The 17797-nt window shown below is 45.8% G+C and overlaps 1 protein-coding gene and 1 pseudogene across 2 annotated transcripts; both read left to right on the top strand.

The window, feature by feature from the left end:
* The first annotated feature begins 2473 nt into the window (after positions 1-2473).
* LOC112216924 (host cell factor 2) lies at positions 2474-9370 on the top strand. 2 transcript variants are annotated; one of them, XM_024377075.2, is made up of 16 exons: positions 2474-3066; positions 3502-3650; positions 3877-4040; positions 4283-4485; positions 4698-4782; positions 4884-4987; positions 5199-5423; positions 5651-5842; positions 6126-6190; positions 6376-6556; positions 6644-6693; positions 6773-6916; positions 7075-7260; positions 7523-7823; positions 7938-8010; positions 8158-9370. In XM_024377075.2, exons 1-16 carry the CDS (start codon positions 2877-2879, stop codon positions 8201-8203), a joined length of 2358 nt encoding a protein of 785 aa, XP_024232843.1. In that variant the 5' UTR covers positions 2474-2876; the 3' UTR covers positions 8204-9370. The 2 variants fall into 2 exon arrangements, with proteins under 2 accessions (XP_024232843.1, XP_024232844.1); XM_024377076.2 differs by having other exon boundaries at positions 2478-3066; positions 8153-9370.
* Positions 9371-9598: 228 nt separating this feature from the next.
* LOC112216922 lies at positions 9599-15725 on the top strand (annotated as a pseudogene).
* The last annotated feature ends 2072 nt before the right edge of the window (positions 15726-17797 follow it).

Here is a 17797-nt window from a genome sequence, read left to right as displayed (position 1 = left end):
AGTAAAGGTACCGTTAATTCCCCAGTATGTCGCCAGTAGTCCTAGTAAATGTACCGTTAATTCCCCAGTATGTCGCCAGTAGTCCTAGTAAATGTACCGTTAATTCCCCAGTATGTCGCCAGTAGTCCTAGTAAATGTACCGTTAATTCCCCAGTATGTCGCCAGTAGTCCTAGTAAAGGTACCGTTAATTCCCCAGTATGTCGCCAGTAGTCCTAGTAAATGTACCGTTAATTCCCCAGTATGTCGCCAGTAGTCCTAGTAAATGTACCGTTAATTCCCCAGTATGTCGCCAGTAGTCCTAGTAAATGTACCGTTAATTCCCCAGTATGTCGCCAGTAGTCCTAGTAAATGTACCGTTAATTCCCCAGTATGTCGCCAGTAGTCCTAGTAAATGTACCGTTAATTCCCCAGTATGTCGCCAGTAGTCCTAGTAAATGTACCGTTAATTCCCCAGTATGTCGCCAGTAGTCCTAGTAAATGGTACCGTTAATTCCCCAGTATGTCGCCAGTAGTCCTAGTAAATGTACCGTTAATTCCCCAGTATGTCGCCAGTAGTCCTAGTAAATGTACCGTTAATTCCCCAGTATGTCGCCAGTAGTCCTAGTAAATGTACCGTTAATTCCCCAGTATGTCGCCAGTAGTCGTAGTAAATGTACCGTTAATTCCCCAGTATGTCGCCAGTAGTCCTAGTAAATGTACCGTTAATTCCCCAGTATGTCGCCAGTAGTCCTAGTAAATGTACCGTTAATTCCCCAGTATGTCGCCAGTAGTCCTAGTAAATGTACCGTTAATTCCCCAGTATGTCGCCAGTAGTCGTAGTAAAGGTACCGTTAATTCCCCAGTATGTCGCCAGTAGTCCTAGTAAATGTACCGTTAATTCCCCAGTATGTCGCCAGTAGTCCTAGTAAATGTACCGTTAATTCCCCATGATTTTGTTACATTCATTTATATTAATGCATGTATTAATTACAGTCATTTAGCCTACGGTTCTCATTCTCTGCTTGGTAACGTTGTTTGCATAGTTCACAACCTGCTGACTTACCTAGTTAATGAAAGGGTAAATACTTGAGCAGTGGTGACCTGTTGTTCAGGGCCGGTGACCTGTTGTTCAGGGCCGGTGACCTGTTGTTCAGGGCCGGTGACCTGTTGTTCAGGGCCGGTGACCTGTTGTTCAGGGCCGGTGACCTGTTGTTCAGGGCCGGTGACCTGTTGTTCAGGGCAGTGTGACCTGTTGTTCAGGGCCGGTGACCTGTTGTTCAGGGCCGGTGACCTGTTGTTCAGGGCCGGTGACCTGTTGTTCAGGGCCGGTGACCTGTTGTTCAGGGCCGGTGACCTGTTGTTCAGGGCCGGTGACCTGTTGTTCAGGGCCGGTGACCTGTTGTTCAGGGCCGGTGACCTGTTGTTCAGGGCCGGTGACCTGTTGTTCAGGGCCGGTGACCTGTTGTTCAGGGCCCCACATTTTTTGCACCCAAATGTTATTTTGGCATAAATGTCACATCAGTTTGCAAACAATGTAAAAAAATATATATATTATTGAGTTAATAAAGCCGCATACAAACATGGTCTCTTTTTTTCTTGAGTAAGGCTGCTCCAAAATGTAGGTGTCAGCCTAGCTCAGTGCTTTCTGTGGTGGTGTGGCAAGCCAGTAGAAAATACAGAGCGTTGCGCTGTGATTAGCTCAGTGTTCTGTAATTGATGGGGACACTACGTCACCGCCAAGTGTAAGGGTAGAGAGAGAAAATTCCAGCCCCTTGTGTGCTGCCATAGAGTTACATTAGAAGTGCCAATCCACAAAGGCTCAAGATCATTGGCCACAGATAAAATGATGTCAAATCACATATCTACAGGAGCTTTGATTGGTCAACATCATACTTTCAAAATCTTAGCTAGCAGTCATCTTCATGAATCAAGTCAAACATCTACTGCAAATCCTTTTTAATACTTGTCAAATTAAGATAAATAAGGAAGAGAAATTATAGATAAAACATATCAGTGCTCAACAAGTTGGAAATCTCAAATTCAACCATAAGTGGTTTGGAAGGAATCAGTGGCTTACAGCAAGTATTGGCAAGCAATCATTAGCCTGATATTCAGTGGAGTGGCTGTGTGGTCCCAAGTCTAAGATTAATGGTTTCTTTCTCTAGTTAGTGCAATTAATGTATTGTTTAGTGTTGTGTTGTGTCATGTCTTTGCTGGCATGCATCCCAACACACTCACCCAACATATTACTACTTTACTCTAAAATTATCACATTTTTTCTCTCTAAACAAGTGAATTATTTATCTTAAGGCTTTCTTATTTCTATATTTAAAAAAAAATATAGATCTAACTTCATTGGAATATATTTACACATTTTTCAAAATTTCAATGCATGTGTCTATACACGCATACGCACGCACAAGCACACACTTTTAAAATAGAGGTTCTCTAAGAAAAATTGTGGATCTTCTCCACTTACATCATGTGAGGCTGGAGAAATAGTGTTTTGGGATATTTATTGTATGTTGTTGCGTGTTGTATTACCAGTACCTAATGCAGACAAAGTAGGTCAAGAGTATAAGTAGAGAATAAGGAGTAAAACTAAAATCAAACGTTAAACTCTGGCTCAACTCAATTTATTGAGTGCCTCTCTCAGGCATTTCGGCAAGCCTAAAGTTGGTAGGATGTCAAAACTGAATTTGTGTAGCTTAGAAATCACTTCGGAAATACAAATCCACAAATTGGATTTAACACCCATTAATTTAATACAAAAAATTGCAACTTCCTCTGTTTAGTTTTGCACTTCCGGTGAAGGGGACAACGCGAGAGTTTTCCACCTCGCTCCGCCTATTTCTCTCTGGTAACAACAAACAGCGCCAAACTGCTGTAACCGTTAATGGACCAAACCCCGGTGTGTTGCGTTCCTGACGGAACAATGGACCCGTTATGGAAAAAAGTCAACTCATTTACTGGACCTATTCCCCGGTCAAGACACGGACACCGAGCAGCGGCTATTCGGGAACTTATTATCGTGTTTGGAGGTGGAAACGAGGGGATAGCGGAGGAGCTCCATGTTTACAACACCGGTAGGCTAACGCGTTAATGAACGCTAGCTAATGGATGCTACACATTTTGTGTTTGAGAAGTGAGCTAACTTAACTATTTGGTTTTTCTAGCCATCTGGTGCGACTAATATGTTAATGCCTTGAAAGTTTCACCTGAAGTTAAGCAGCCAGCTTGCTTACTTGGCTAACGTTAGCTAGCGAAGCTAACCAAATGTATATATACTGTGTATGGTTGTTATCCGATGTAGTTTCTCTGTAGAATAGCTAACTTAGCTAGCATACAATTGATGTGGAACAGATGATCACTTGAGAATCTCGAGGCCATGTAGCTAACAAACAAACAATTGTCGACTTAGCTTTTATAAATTATATTGCGTCATTATAGTCACACAGTGCATTATGATTGAGTAAACATGAGTTATTCTCAGGTGATCAGATCTCTGGCCCTTTGTCTAGTCTCTAAGCAGTGGTTTCTCCCAGCGGTGAGAGGGGACATCCCTCCAGGCTGTGCTGCCCATGGTTTTGCCTGTGAGGGAACCCGCATCCTGGTCTTTGGCGGCATGGTGGAATTTGGCAAATACAACAACAGCCTGTACGAGCTACAGGTGAGGCTCTCGCACTCACTTGCGTCTTCTGTAATAAACATCCTCTTGTCACGTTTTATGCATAAGGTGAAGGGTGTGCTGCAGAATTGTCATTCACAGACCTGTAGCTCTGATAGAAGGTCTTCACAAGTACAGCATCTTTCCCCCTTAGATTGTACAGTAGATTGTATGTAGTTACTCGGATGGATAAGATGCCATAGTTGACCTCTGACCCTTTGTCTATCAGGCGAGCCGCTGGCTGTGGAAGAAGCTGAAACCCAGGCCACCAAAGAATGGCATGCCGCCCCCATGTCCCCGCCTCGGACACAGCTTCACCCTCATTGGGAACAAGTGCTACCTGTTTGGGGGACTGGCCAATGACAGTGAGGACCCCAATGGCAATGTCCCAAGGTATGGAGCTATGTATATAGCTCCAACAGTCTCCAACACAGCTTCTCTAATCAGGGTACTGAGGGTTGTGATAATCATAAGAAACCTTAATGCTTTCTCTGTCACTAATGATGTTCTCATCTAGCCTGGACCCAGATCTGTTTGGCCACACCAATGACCATAGGAGTTGGCAAGACTGCATAAACAGATCTTGGACCAGGCTAGTTCTCATTCCACTGGCTCTCTCTGTTTTCTCTCTGCAGGTACCTAGATGACTTTTATGAGCTGGAGCTGCAGTCAGTGTCAGGGGTGAAGGGTTGGAACATTCCAGATACTAAGGGTGTGGGTCCGTGGGCTCGAGAGTCCCACACCTCGGTGGCATACACTGGGACAAGCTCCCCCAAACTCTACATCTTCGGAGGGATGAGAGGCAGTCGCCTTGACGACCTCTGGCAGCTTGACCTCGGTAACCTCATCTCAGTCTACTAACATGCTTTGATGAACCACAATCTGACCACAACACTTGAACTAATCTCCTTGGTGTGAATTCAGGTTGCTGTAGCTGTAACCAACCTTCCGTTTCCATAAACCGCAACCTTGCATTTGTGTTTGTGGCGATGAACTGATTGAAGTGAGGTAATCTAACTGGCTCTCCACTCTCTTCTGTCTGATCTTTAGAATCTATGACATGGTCTACACCTGACACTAAAGGACCCCTTCCTCTACCCAGAAGCCTTCACTCTGCCAATGTTATAGAAAACAAGTAATGGAAATATGTATTTTGTGTGTGCTGTATATGTTTGTGTGGCATCATGGATGTTTGCCTAATGTTTTGTTTTTTTTGCTTTACCTCTGTGTGGGAAGGATGTATGTTTTTGGGGGATGGGTCCCCGTTCCAGAGACAGACAAACCTAACGCCCTGGGAGCTGAATGGATATGTACCAACTCCTTATCCGTGCTCAACTTAGGTCAGTATCATACATCATTATTACAAGCTCATCACTTAGGGTATCTGGCTGGTCACATAACAGGCATTCCATTTAAATTCATATTATGAGAATCATCACATTGAATTGAACCCAGTAAGGTTAAATCAATCAAATGTATGTATAAAGCCCCTTTTCCATCTGCAGAAGTTAAAGTGCTTAAACAGTTTACCCCTTTTCCTGTTGATATCAGACACCATGACATGGCAGAGCTTAGGCCCGGATCAGCAACAGGGGCAGACAGTGAGCCAGGGTGACCAGGAAGATCCCCAGCCCAGCAGCGGGGGACCCCGAGCCAGGGCAGGCCACTGTGCTGCCTCTGTCGGCTCCCGCCTCTACATCTGGAGCGGCCGTGACGGCTACCGGAAGAGCTGGAACTACCAGGTGTGCTGCAAGGACCTGTGGTATCTGGAGACAGGTGAGAAGAGAGACAAGGATACTATTAATATCAGCATATGTCTTATTACTGTCGCTCAAAATGTGCTGCAGCGTCATGCCATCTTTAAAGCATATTTGTATATATTTTTAAAAAACCTTTATTTAACTAGGAAAGTCAGTGAAGAGTGTATTTCTCATTTGTTCACACTTGCTATCTGCAAGGCCATTTTGCTGCTACAACCTAACTGTGACTTGTGGTGTTTTCAGAGCGGCCCTCCACCCCAGCAGCAGTACTACTGGTCAAGTCCACCGTCAACATGCTCCATGTGGCCTGGCGCCCCCTACCTGCAGCAGAGTGTTACATCCTCCAGCTGCAGCCAGTCTCCCCCTCCAACACCCCAGTCAACCCCACTGCCCGACCCAGCACAGATGGCCAGGAGAGGAACCCCCAGGACCAAGGTGAGAGGAGAAATCTACCTGCTGCTCACACACAACCAATCAGAGACCATTAATTTGAATAGGAATGACAACAGGGAATTTCACATGGCCTTCAGAGGACTTCTGTCTGATGCCAAGCAATTGGCTTTGAAAGTGGTTTAGAAGCAGAAGCCTTTGTCCAGGGCCATCTGGTCCACTCTCAAGGCCAGGGTTGATGCCTGTACTGGGCCAGTGTTGAAGGTTGAAGCAGGCTAAGAAGAGGCATGTATGTAAAGCTATGCTTGATGTGCTCTTTTTCCTCCAGGTGTCCAGTCAGCTCAGGTCCCAGACGACCCCACCTCACAGGAAGCCCAGAATACATCCCAACAGGTCAGATGGTGACCCTTATACCCATATCCAGTTGTCTTAGCTACAGTGCTGGGAAAGTGCTATATTCAGATGGTGTTAGTACTGCCATTGAGACCGTAACAGCTAAGCTAAATGTTACATCCATATTTTGTTAATGCTACATTGACTGACACTGAATATTGCGGTCTCTTCACCTTGCACGCCAGGAGGTGGCTGCAGGGCAGAAGGTGACTCCCATGGAAGTGTCAGAGGCTGTTCGAGACCCCCATCCAGAGGGAGAAAGTGATGCTAGTGGAAAAACACACTCCGAGTCCTTTGGACAGGAGGGTGACCCCACAAAAACCTCCCAGCGCTCGGACACAGTGGCGAGCAGTGAGCACCAGCCAGGTAACGGCATGGACCCCAAGCTAGCTTTTTACTAGTATGGTTTGAATATCATCGGCATAACCAATGACAGTCCTTCCTCATTCACAGGACAAGAACCTGACAGCACTTCCTCAGATCCCAACACTGTCAAATGCAAGGTAGGATTAGAATACTAAGGAAGTTATTCATTTGTGTACACAGAGACTGAAGAAAATAATGCCTGTCTGTGCCCTGTAGGTATCTGGTGAGAAATTAGATGAGTCTGAGTGGTTTGATGTTGGAGTGTTCAAAACCCTGTTCTCTGAGGTTACCCACTACTACCTGCCACCTGAAAATGACATTATTTCCACCATCTACAGCAGACCCACTAATACTAAAGAGGTAAGCCACATCTTTGTTTGAATCTTAAATGACAGTATATAATGAAAAACATGCCCCAGAATGTGTACAGTAACCATTTTCGGCTAGCAGTCATTTTTGTTAATTGTCTCTAATCTGTTTATTGATTTCCCAATTTGACACACACCACACTCCCACAGATTAATTTGCAGGGGCCTCAGGACTATGAGTGGAGGGAGAAGCAGGAGCTGTGTCCAGGTGTAGCGTACAGGTTCAGAGTAGCAGGCATCAACAGCTGTGGTCAGGGAGACTTCAGCCCTGCCAGCGAGTTCAAAACCTGCCAGCCCGGCTTTCCCGGAGCGCCCTCAGCTGTCAAGATCACCAAGGTACTGTACACTCCTACAGCCTACTTTACACACAGAGAAGGTTACTGATGAGGGGTGTAAATGAGGCCAAGCACACTAACAGAATGTGCTGCCAGCATTCGTTATTGTTCAACAGAGGCTTCAGAGAGCTCACATGGGAGATTGTGATTTCTTTCTGCCTTTCTAGTTCCACAATATATTTCTAGTTTTATCAAATGTGTATCATTGTTTCATCTCAATTAGCTGTTTTTCCTCTCATCCTTTATCCCCCAACCCCCCCCAGGCTAATGACTCTGTCCACATCACGTGGGACTCCCCCACCTCCCCGTCAGGTAAGATCCTGGAGTACTCCATGTACCTGGCGGTGAGGAAGAGCCGGTCCAGCAGCACCTCTGAGCGTCCTGGCCAGCTGGCCTTCATCAGGATCTACCGCGGCACCAAGACCTCTTGCACCGTCAGCCCTGCCCACCTGGCCAATGCCTACATCGACAGTTCCGCCCCCAACCGGCCAGCTGTCGTCTTCCGCATCGCGGCCAAGAATGAGCAGGGCTACGGGCCCGCCACACAGATTCGCTGGCTACAGGGTATGCGGCAAGACGGGTGGGGGGGTGTTTATCCTGACCCTGAATCAGTACTCTAGTGGCATACTGACTGTCACAACTGAGTGGTCTCTAACCATGGGCTCTGTCTCCTTTCAGATGCCAGTAAACTCAAAGCCTCATCACAACCAGACGGCAGCCCCACAGAGGCAGAACAGGAGGCAGCAGACAGGTGAACAAGCTCTGCTCTCATCTGACTAAACCTTAGAAGGTTTATATGAGATGAGTTGTCCCTTGCCGTTGTCAGGCTTGCTCTTTTTAGAGTTTGATGTTAGAGGACTTATTGTCGTTTTTTTTCTCCTCGTGTCTTGCAGCTCAGGTTGAAGATGGACTGCCAGACGCTTGCCGATACCCAGAAAACATGATGTAACTAGTCAGAGGGCATGACTACTTTCCAACCCGAGCCATGTCCCTCACAAAAAGGCTGTACAGAACTTATAGATTTTTAAGTTATTTTGTATGTTTTTTCTAATTGTTGTACATAACTGTTGCGTGTGTTAATTTCCACCTGTCATTTGACCACACTGTATTACATTATAGTGTACAAAAAGTTGTACTTCCATTAGTAGTTAAATAGATAACTGATGTTATGACCAGAGAATTTCCCCTCTTGTCAAACAGACAAGGAATGAATGTGCCTTAGTGTATGAAGGGGTTTTGAATGGGGATGATGATCAACTGGCCAGCGACTGCTTCACTATAATTAACATGTAGCAAACTTGAATAGTAGTGTGATATTTTGCGTGTTTATAATTTGGGCCAAGTCGATGGTTGTATTTCAGCCTCGGCATGCAGAAGTATTTTTGTTAAGTATAACATGATTCCAACACAGCACTTCTTACATGCCTTGTGGGTATGGAATGTGAGGGTTTGAGTCCATCAATTTGTTGTTCATTTACCATTTCATATTTATGGATACTGTTATTATCCTTTATTCAATTGTCTTTATTTTTATTTTGTAGCCATAGGAAGTAAGCCATGTGTTTATCTTAAGCTATCCATACTTCTGTTAATACATAAATACAGTGATTAACACTACCTTTCCTCTCTTATAGCACTGTAGCTCACTATGCAATGTGGAAATCACTAGGTTTCTTTAGGCCGCTCATTGAATTTACAAATTGAATTGTAGATTTGATTCAGACATTAATTCCATCTGATTCCAAAGCTACTTAGTATGGCAAAAGCGAAGATGCATATGATTCAAATATTTTTTGTTTGTTGAAACTAACTTTTTTTTTATTTTTACCATATGTTACTCAGTGAGTATGTAGCCTAGATCTCATTTTTGTTTTGTTAATATGAGCTCATTACAGGAGAGAATTGTTTTAACGTTCCTGTTTTGTTACAGGGTTGTATTGAAAAATAATCGGGCTGCATGACTATGTTATCCCTGTACTCTTGGTAGGTGTATGTTGTACAATGTGTCAAAGGAGAACCTAGAACATTGTGGACTTCTGTTAACAGTCCAAATGTGGTTAAAATACACCAATAAATAAAACTGGTCATGACAATCTGCTAATGAGCATTGACTATGTGTGTGTGTGATCATTGTCTGAAATCAGGTCGTCATTGGCATCAGTTATTTAACATCTACCGGTAAATTTCAAAATACACCGCAAAACCTTTAGTTAATTTGTGAAAATGGATTAAACTGAAAACTTAAATTCATTGCAGCAAGTGTTCAGGACTCACGAGCACTTTTCCAAGAGCTTATGTAATGTTGCCATTTAACCACTTGGGGCTAAAATTGAAGTACAGTTAAAATAAATCTCCCAGGATTCCATGCGAGTAGTTCTCTGTAGGATAGCTCGTTTTGTCAAGGTGTCGAGTTCAAGAGGTAAGCAACGATCGAAACAGTGCATATTATTATCGCTAAAGTAAGTGGTAGCATTCTAAATTGTGCCCAAGAGCTAGCTTGGTAACTGATTTAACGTTGTTCAGTGACCAGTTGTTAGCACGCAAGCTAACTATCTAGTTGGCTAGAACCGTGGGAGTTAAAGCGCCACTTTCGAAAAGAGTGGCACTAGTTATTTCTCTAGATGACTGGCTAGCTACTGATGACAGCTTAGATATCTGTCTTTGCTATTTGTTTTTGTGCGACAGTGATCAGCAAAACACAGCTGTTATGCTATCAAGTATTAACGTTACTCACCACTGTCAGTACTTTCATAGTCCGTGTAAGACAGTCAGCTGAACTGTTTAGTGTGCAGTGCTGGGACTGTTTGTCTTTGCTGGATCGCCTGCCTGTATTTAGTACGTCTGACATCTTGTCTTTTGTTCTTTGAGTAGCTAGCTACATTTTATCCAGGGTGGGTGGGGTGCTTGAGATGAGGCCAAGATGTCTAGTACAGTATTTGCAATCAAGCGTAATCATCCCTCCCTTGACCACGCGTATCCACAACAGAAAGTGGAGAAATCACTTGAGACCGAGGCTGTGTAGTTACCTGAGCGGTTGACATTTGCACAAATAGCTGGGGAATTTAGAACTACCATGGTAACAACTGCAATTTGCCCCATCCCACCTGTCGTAACATCCTTTCAACATCAGTCTTTACCATGTCCGACCTGCAAACAGAGGAGAGCAGTGCCCGTCTCTTCCCTTTTGAAGTTGGTTCTGTTTTATGATTAATTTTGTTGAGCTAAAGCCTTTGTGGCTATGAAGAAGTGGATCGTGCTTTGATGTCAATCTTTCTTACTAATGATGTATTTGAAAAGGGATGGAGTGGAACAACCCACAGCTCTCACTTTCCCTAACCTTATTCTTCTCTCTCGCTATATCCGTCCATCCAGTAGGGGCGAGACGAACCCCTCTGCCCTTGCTCAGTCTGCCCCCCTGCTCCCATGCCTGGACCCTGGGGGGACGGTGAAGCTGGGGGGGGGAGCGACATGGAGCTGCAGAAGATGCTGATGGATGAGCGGATGAGATGTGAGAACCACAGGATCAACTACCAGACTCTCAAGGCTGAACATACCAGGTGGTAACCCGGGAGAGATGTGTGTAATACCATACTGATAGTGTGTGTGTGATGTGTTCACACTTAGTCAATAGAAAACTGACCTATGACTACTGTAGTGTATCTTTGTGTATGGCAGTGTTTCTGTCTTCTGTGCCAGTGTGTACAGCAGTCGGTTTGTTTTGTAAGGTGCTGACCCCCCAGCGGCTGGAGCTGTTGAGGGCCCAGGTGCAGCAGGAGATGGAGGGGCCTGTCAGAGAGCGCTTCAACAAACTGGAGGGGGTGAGCCTCGCGCCCCAGAACACTTCTGTCTGTTCTCTAATGCTATTTACTGTTCTCTACTGCTTCGGACTACGTTTAACCACCTCCGGGCTGCCTCTGCTTCTGTTTTTTTAATGCTTTGTACTGCTTCTATCCAGCCTCAGTTGCTTTGGATAGCTTTTAACTTATTCTCACACTTTAGTTCCACCATGCTCTCGAACTGTCACAGCTGTAACTGCTATCTTCACAGCAACTGCGTGAGAACTAAGTGTTGAATGTTTTTGAGGGCTGGGATGGGTGGGCCATCACACTTAAACGGACAGATTATTGAGAATGAAAAAACAGTACATCCGTTCAAATTCGACTTTCTCTGTTTCTGTTTCTCCTCCTTGACTCTAACCAGCCCTCTTCTCTGTTCCTTGCAGGAGACTGAGGAGTACAGGTCTGAGTATAACAAGCTGCGGTACGACTACACCTTCCTGAAGTCTGAGTTTGACCACCAGAGAGAGGAGAGCGCTCGCATACTGGAGGAGAAGAAGATCCGCTTTGATGCTGAGGTGTGTGTGAGACATAATGTTTTTAATGTGAGGTCTGATACAGTATGTTTGTCTTTATATATACACTACATGACCAAAAGTATGTGGACACCTGCTCGTCGAACCATCTCATTCCAAAATCATGCGCATTAATATGGAGTTGGTCCCCCCTTTGCTGCTATAACAGCCTCCACTCTTCTGGGAAGGCTTCCCACTAGCTTTTGGAACATTGCCGCAGGGACTTACATCCATTCAGCCACAAAAGCATTAGTGAGGTCAGGCACTGATGTTGGGCGATTAGGCCTGGCTCGCAGTCTGCGTTCCAATTCATCCCAAAGGTGTTCGATGGGGTTGAGGTCAAGGCTCTGTGCAGGCCAGGCCAGTTCTTTCACACCGATCTCAACAAATCACTTCTGTATGGATCTCACTTTGTGCACAGGGGCATTGTCATTCTGAAACAAGAAATGGCCTTCCCCCAAACTGTTGTCACAAAGTTGTAAGCACAGAATCATCTAGAATGTCATTGTATGCTGTAGCATTAGGGGCCTAGCCCGAACCATGAAAACAGCCCCCAGACCATTATTCCTCCTCCATCAAACGTTTACAGTTGGCACTATGCATTGGGGCAGGTAGCGTTCTCTTGGCATCCTCCAAACCCAAATTATTCAGTCAGACTGCCAGATGGTGAAGCATGATATTTCACTCCAGAGAACGCGTTTCCACTGCTCCAGAGTCCAATGGTGGCGAGCTTTACACCACTCCAGAGAACGCGTTTCCACTGCTCCAGAGTCCAATGGTGGCGAGCTTTACACCACTCCAGCCGACGCTTGGCATTGCGCATGGTGATGTTAGGATTGTGTGCGTCTGCTCGGATGTGGAAACCCATTTCATGAAGCTCCCGACGAACAGTTCTTGTGCTGACATTGCTTCCAGAGGCAGTTTGGAACTCAGTGGTGAGTGTTGCAACTGAGGACAGATGTTCTTTTACGCGGTCCGGTTCTGTGAGCTTGTGACCTACCGCTTCGCAGCTGAGCTGCTCCTAGATGTTTCCACTTCACAATAACATCACTTACGGTTTACCGAGGCAGCTCAAGCAGGGCAGTAATTTGATGAACTGACTTGTTGGAAAGGTGGCATCCTATGGCGGTGCCACGTTGAAAGTCACTGATGTCTTCGGTAAGGCAAATTTATTGCCAATGTTTGCATGGTTGTGTGCTCGATTTTATACGCCTTTCAGCAACTAGTGTGGCTGAAACAGCCAATTCCACTCATTTTTAAGGGGTGTCCAAATACACAAAAAGTATGTATAGACATTGCTCTTCTGATATGTTGTGTGTTCAGGTTTCACGGCTGTAAAGGGACAGAGCGGAGCTGATGGCCCAGTATCAGGGCACAGACCTGTCGAGAGACTGTAAACGCATTGAGTCTCTCCTGAGAGAGAAGGCCCAGCTCCACCTGCGTCTGAAGGTCCTGGAGGCTGATGTGGCTGAGCTCCGGGCCCAGAGGGACAACTCTGGCCAGCAAGCCGAGAACGTGCAGCACATCCAGGTCCGCCAGTTCGCAGAATCCCAGGCTGCAGCCAAGTCACTGGAGGTAAGAAACTTGTGGTCTCTGTCTATCAATCTTGAACTGTTATTGTCACTATGAATATTAAGCTACATGATGAAATATATCTGTTGGAGTAAGTCCTAACTTAGGTAGAATGACTACTCTGTGCTTGGTTTGATTTGTGGAATAATTCATAATTTGATTGTGTTTTAGGCAGAGAGGCAGTCACTGCGCCTGCAGTCGGAGCGTCTGGGGAGGGAGTTGCAGCTGAGTCATGAACAGAACACCCAGCTGACCGGCAGACTACACAAGGCTGAGCGAGAGGTCTACACTCTCACCAGCCAGGTAAGTACCTATGTGATCCTTAACCTCTAACCCCAGAGATCATCAGCTGTGTTTCTAAATAGCAGATGCTTTTATCCAGATCGACTTACAGTCCCCACCATAACCGCTTATATCAATAGGTTGCTGTGTGCTCATGCCAGTTTCTCTGTTTCTTTCAGATGGAGGACAAGGCACTCTCATAAGCTGGAGGTGGCCAATGTGAAGCCGGAGTGTGCCAGGTCTAGAGGGGAAGTGGAGAGGGAGAGAGAGACGCACTACAGGGCCAAATGGAAGGAAGCTCCGCAAATAACCTCTGTGTGTTTTGATCATACATGTACTGCACATCACTCTCATTTTAGTCATTTTAGTCACTCATTTTAGCAAACTTTTTTTCCTTCCAGTCTCTCTCCTTTTGACTCCAACTTTTTCTCTTTCTCCCCCCCTCCTTCCTTTCTTCTCTGGCTGTCTGTCAGGTATGCAGTCTGATGTGGAGGTGTTGAAGGGGACGGTGGAGAGACAGGAGGAGGTGCTGGCTGAGAGGGAGGGGGAACTCGTCCGGAGGGTGCAGGCCGCTCACGACGAGGAGTTCCACAAAACAGCCACCGTGCACGAGGAGAAGTTAGGCTCGCTCTCTCTCACACACAGTGTCTCAGATTACTTTGATGAAGTTGTGTAAATCGATCTTGTGTGTGTCACAGGAGGTTGGTGGTGCCTTATTTGGGGAGGGTGGGCTCGTGGTAATGGCTGGAGTGGAATAGTATAAAACACATGGTTTCCAGGCGTTTGATGCCATTCCATTTGCTCTATTTCAGCCATTTTATAAGCCGTCCTCCCCTCAGCAGCCTCCACTGGTGTGTGTGTGTGTGTGTGTGTTCAGGTTGGTGCTGGATGATCGTCTGGCTGAGCTGGAGCAGCAGAGGGCGCTACAGGATGCTGCTGGCCACACCCAGAAAGAGGAGTGTGAGGAGCGTCTCCATGGCGCCCAGCTGGGGGAGGAGTCTGCCCGTAAGGAATTGCAAAACCTCAGGTTAGTAAGAGGTGTTGCTTTACCTGTGTATAGTATGCATTACTAATATATTTCATATAAATGTGTGTTAATGACCCTGTGTATGTTGCGTGTGTCAGGACTAAACTGCAGGAGCAAGGCTCTCAGCTGGAGGAAATGGAGACACAGAAGAGAGATAATGCTGATCTGAGACGGGTACTAAACTGCCTGAGGCTCAGCGCCTGACTGACATTCAGTTTGTATTGCCCTTTCAACATTGATTGGCTGATGTAAATGCCCTATGTTAAAGTTAATGTCCAAACAACATTGAGTTGACCACGTGCCCGTCCCTCCCTCTCACAGCAGAACCAGGAGCTGGGGTTGCAGCTGGGTACGTTGTCCCACTCCGAGGCTGAGCTTCTGGAGTCCAACCAGTGTCTGAGGGAAACCCTGGAGAGGGCCCGGGAGGACCTGAGGAGCGCCCGCTCACAAGCTGAGAGGACCCAACACGAAGCCGAGCGGTACACTGCTTCACCTTTATTCTGTGGTCTGTATACTGTATAGATATGCTGTCTATGAGGAGGAATGGAACTGTTAGAAATTCTACTGTTGGAACCATCAAGTGGTTTCTATTCTAACCCTCTCTCTCGCTCTCTCTGCAGATTGGTGGAGGAGCGTTGTGTGGAGGGATTCGAGGAGAAACACAAATTGCAGGAGAGGGATGCAGAGCTGCAGGAGAAGTACGGCCTGGCCAAACTACAGAGGGCTGCGCTGACACAGGAAAAAGGTACCCCCCCCCATCTTCACCTCTCTTCCCTTCTTTGCTTCTCTTACTTCCTTTTCTGAAGTCTCTCTCTCAATTCAATTTAAGGTCTCTCTCACTCTGACTCTCATACAGAGGAAAAACATGACCGAGAACAAGGAGAAGAGATACCAGGATAAGATCCAGCTACTGGAGGCTAAGATGGCAGAGCTGGAGCTACAGACCAGCTCAGCCAAGAAGTATGTATATTTTCTTAGTGTGTGTTTTAAGACCAGTATGCGTGTTCCTCCTCAGGCATCCTTCCTACACCGAGGAGCATGCCCTCCTCAACAGACGACTGAAGGAGCTGCAGCGTGTTCCTCCTCAGGCGTCCTTCCTACACCGAGGAGCATGCCCTCCTCAACAGACACTGAAGGAGCTGCAGCGTGTTCCTCCTCAGGCGTCCTTCCTAGGAGCTGCCCTCCTCAACAGACGCTGTGTTCCTCCTCAGGCGTCCTTCCTACAGACGACTGAAGGAGCTGCAGCGTGTTCCTCCTCAACAGACGACTGAAGGAGCTGCAGCGCCGACACAGCGAGTTCCGACGCCTCCATTCCCGGCCCAGGACTCGGCCCTATCTCCATCCTCGTACCCGGGTCTGAGGGGCCTAGTCTTCATGTGAGTACACTGAATCTGGGTACCTTCTCATATACCTTATCACTGGTGTTGACAGATCAGGGCCAGTATCCATAAAGAGTTTCAGAGTAGGAGTGCAGATCTAGGATCAGTTTTACTTTTAGATCATGATGAATAAGATTGTGAACAGGGGGGTCTGGTCCTGAAAGGAATAGCTAGGTGAGAATATCCTGTCAGGCTGTTTCACCACCTGGTACGGCAATCTCACCTTCCACAAGGGTGGTGCAGTCAGCCCAACACATCACTGGGGACACCCTGCCTGCCCTACAGGACATCTACAGCACCCGGTGTCACAGGAAGGCCAAGAAGATCAAGGACCTCAGCCACCAGAGCCACGGCCTGTTCACCCTTCTAACATCTAGAAGGTGGAAACTACAGGTGCATCAAAGCTGGGACACAGAGGCTGAGAAACAGCTTCTATCTCCAGGGCATCAGACTGTTAAATATCCATCACTAGCCGGCCTCCGCTCAGTACCCTGCCCTGAACCTTAGTGTTAAACGATTATGCTATTGTTTACATACTGTTTCCCTCACTTTGTTTATACTTCTTGTCATGGCTCATTTTTAGCTATACATTTCTTGATTATGTGTGTATTACTGCAGTTAGAGCTAGAAACACAAGCATTTAGCTGAACCTGCGATAACATCTGTGTACATGACCAATAAACTTTTGCTTTGATAGGTGTTAGCAACATGGTAGAGGTCACTGCGCCATCCCTTTCTGTCCCTTCTCATCCTCTTTCTCCCCACCTCTCTCACTCACTCACTCACTCACTCACTCACTCACTCAGGAGGAGCAGCACCAGAGAGGGTTATCACTGCTGCGTCGGAGGCTGGAGGAGGTAGCCTGTACTCAGCAGCAGCAGCAGCAGATGGAGGAACTGGGGCCTCCCATGGACAGGGGCTCTGGCCTGCACGACTCTCTCCCTGAACTCTGACCTCTCCACACTGACCCCCAGAGAGTGAGCGTGGCCTTCACTGTAGGATTTATTACTCCCTAGAAGTGATGTTTTAATTTAATAAGTGAGCTTTCAAATATTTTGTGAAAAGCATTTTGATTTTATTGGCACAAAACCTATCAAATGAAAAGAGAAAGAACTACATGGATTCAATGTTTACATGCCTTGGTGAGTAACGGTGCTGGAGTCCTTCCATGCCTTGACTGTTGATGCCTATGTAAAGAATGATATCAATGGCCAACCAGGGACTTCCTCAGAGTTTTTTTTATTTATTTGACTGTTGTGAGATTTGTATCAAGTGTTTACACTAAAGCCATCACTCTGAAACTTTAAAAGTGTCATAGTCCCAAAGGCATTCTAAAGAGCTGTGACTTGCACAACATTTATACAACTTTTTTTGTAGTGTGTGATTGTATTTGCAATTCATATAAAAATGTTTATGCTTTACTGAGGTCGTGTACATATTTTTTGTTCTGAGCTTGAATTGTTAGAACCATTTAACACCACAACCTACTTTTTATGCTGATGTTACTGTTGTGCCTTGTCTCTTACAAAAGCTTTCCAGAACATGCAAACTGCTTTTTATTCTGTTCAACATACCTTGTCAATTGAATTATCCTCAATACTGGCACAACTAAACTAATGGTGTTTTCTAATGCAAGAAATAGACCTCAACCTTTCACCTATTACTACCTGTCAGGGCAAGGAGATTGAGGTTGTAACCTCATAAATATCTTGATGGCCTCTTTTTAAAAAATGGCATATTCAACAACTGAAATTGGGATTTTATTTTAGGAATAAGGCCTGTTCTTCTTTTGAAGCCAGAAGGAGGCTAGATCAGCTACATTTATGCCTTTACTAGACTGTGGGGATATTTTATATATGAATGCTTCCGCTCAGTGTTTGAGATCAATTGACACCCTTTACCATGGCACTTTGAGATTTATTTTAAA

This window comes from Oncorhynchus tshawytscha, linkage group LG17 (genome assembly GCF_018296145.1).
Source record: "Oncorhynchus tshawytscha isolate Ot180627B linkage group LG17, Otsh_v2.0, whole genome shotgun sequence".
In the NCBI taxonomy this organism is placed as follows: Eukaryota; Metazoa; Chordata; class Actinopteri; order Salmoniformes; family Salmonidae; genus Oncorhynchus; species Oncorhynchus tshawytscha.
The sequence above is the reverse complement of the archived record's forward strand: the minus strand, read 5'-3'. Positions and strand labels throughout refer to the sequence as shown.

Bases quoted from the DNA above. Each gene is read 5' to 3' on its own strand.
- LOC112216924 (XM_024377075.2), top strand. From the start codon at position 2,877: ATGGACCAAACCCCGGTGTGTTGCGTTCCTGACGGAACAATGGACCCG. The intron at 4,783-4,883 runs GTAATGGAAATA...CTGTGTGGGAAG, and splicing joins GCCAATGTTATAGAAAACAA to GATGTATGTTTTTGGGGGAT. The intron at 7,824-7,937 runs GTATGCGGCAAG...GTCTCCTTTCAG, and splicing joins ACAGATTCGCTGGCTACAGG to ATGCCAGTAAACTCAAAGCC.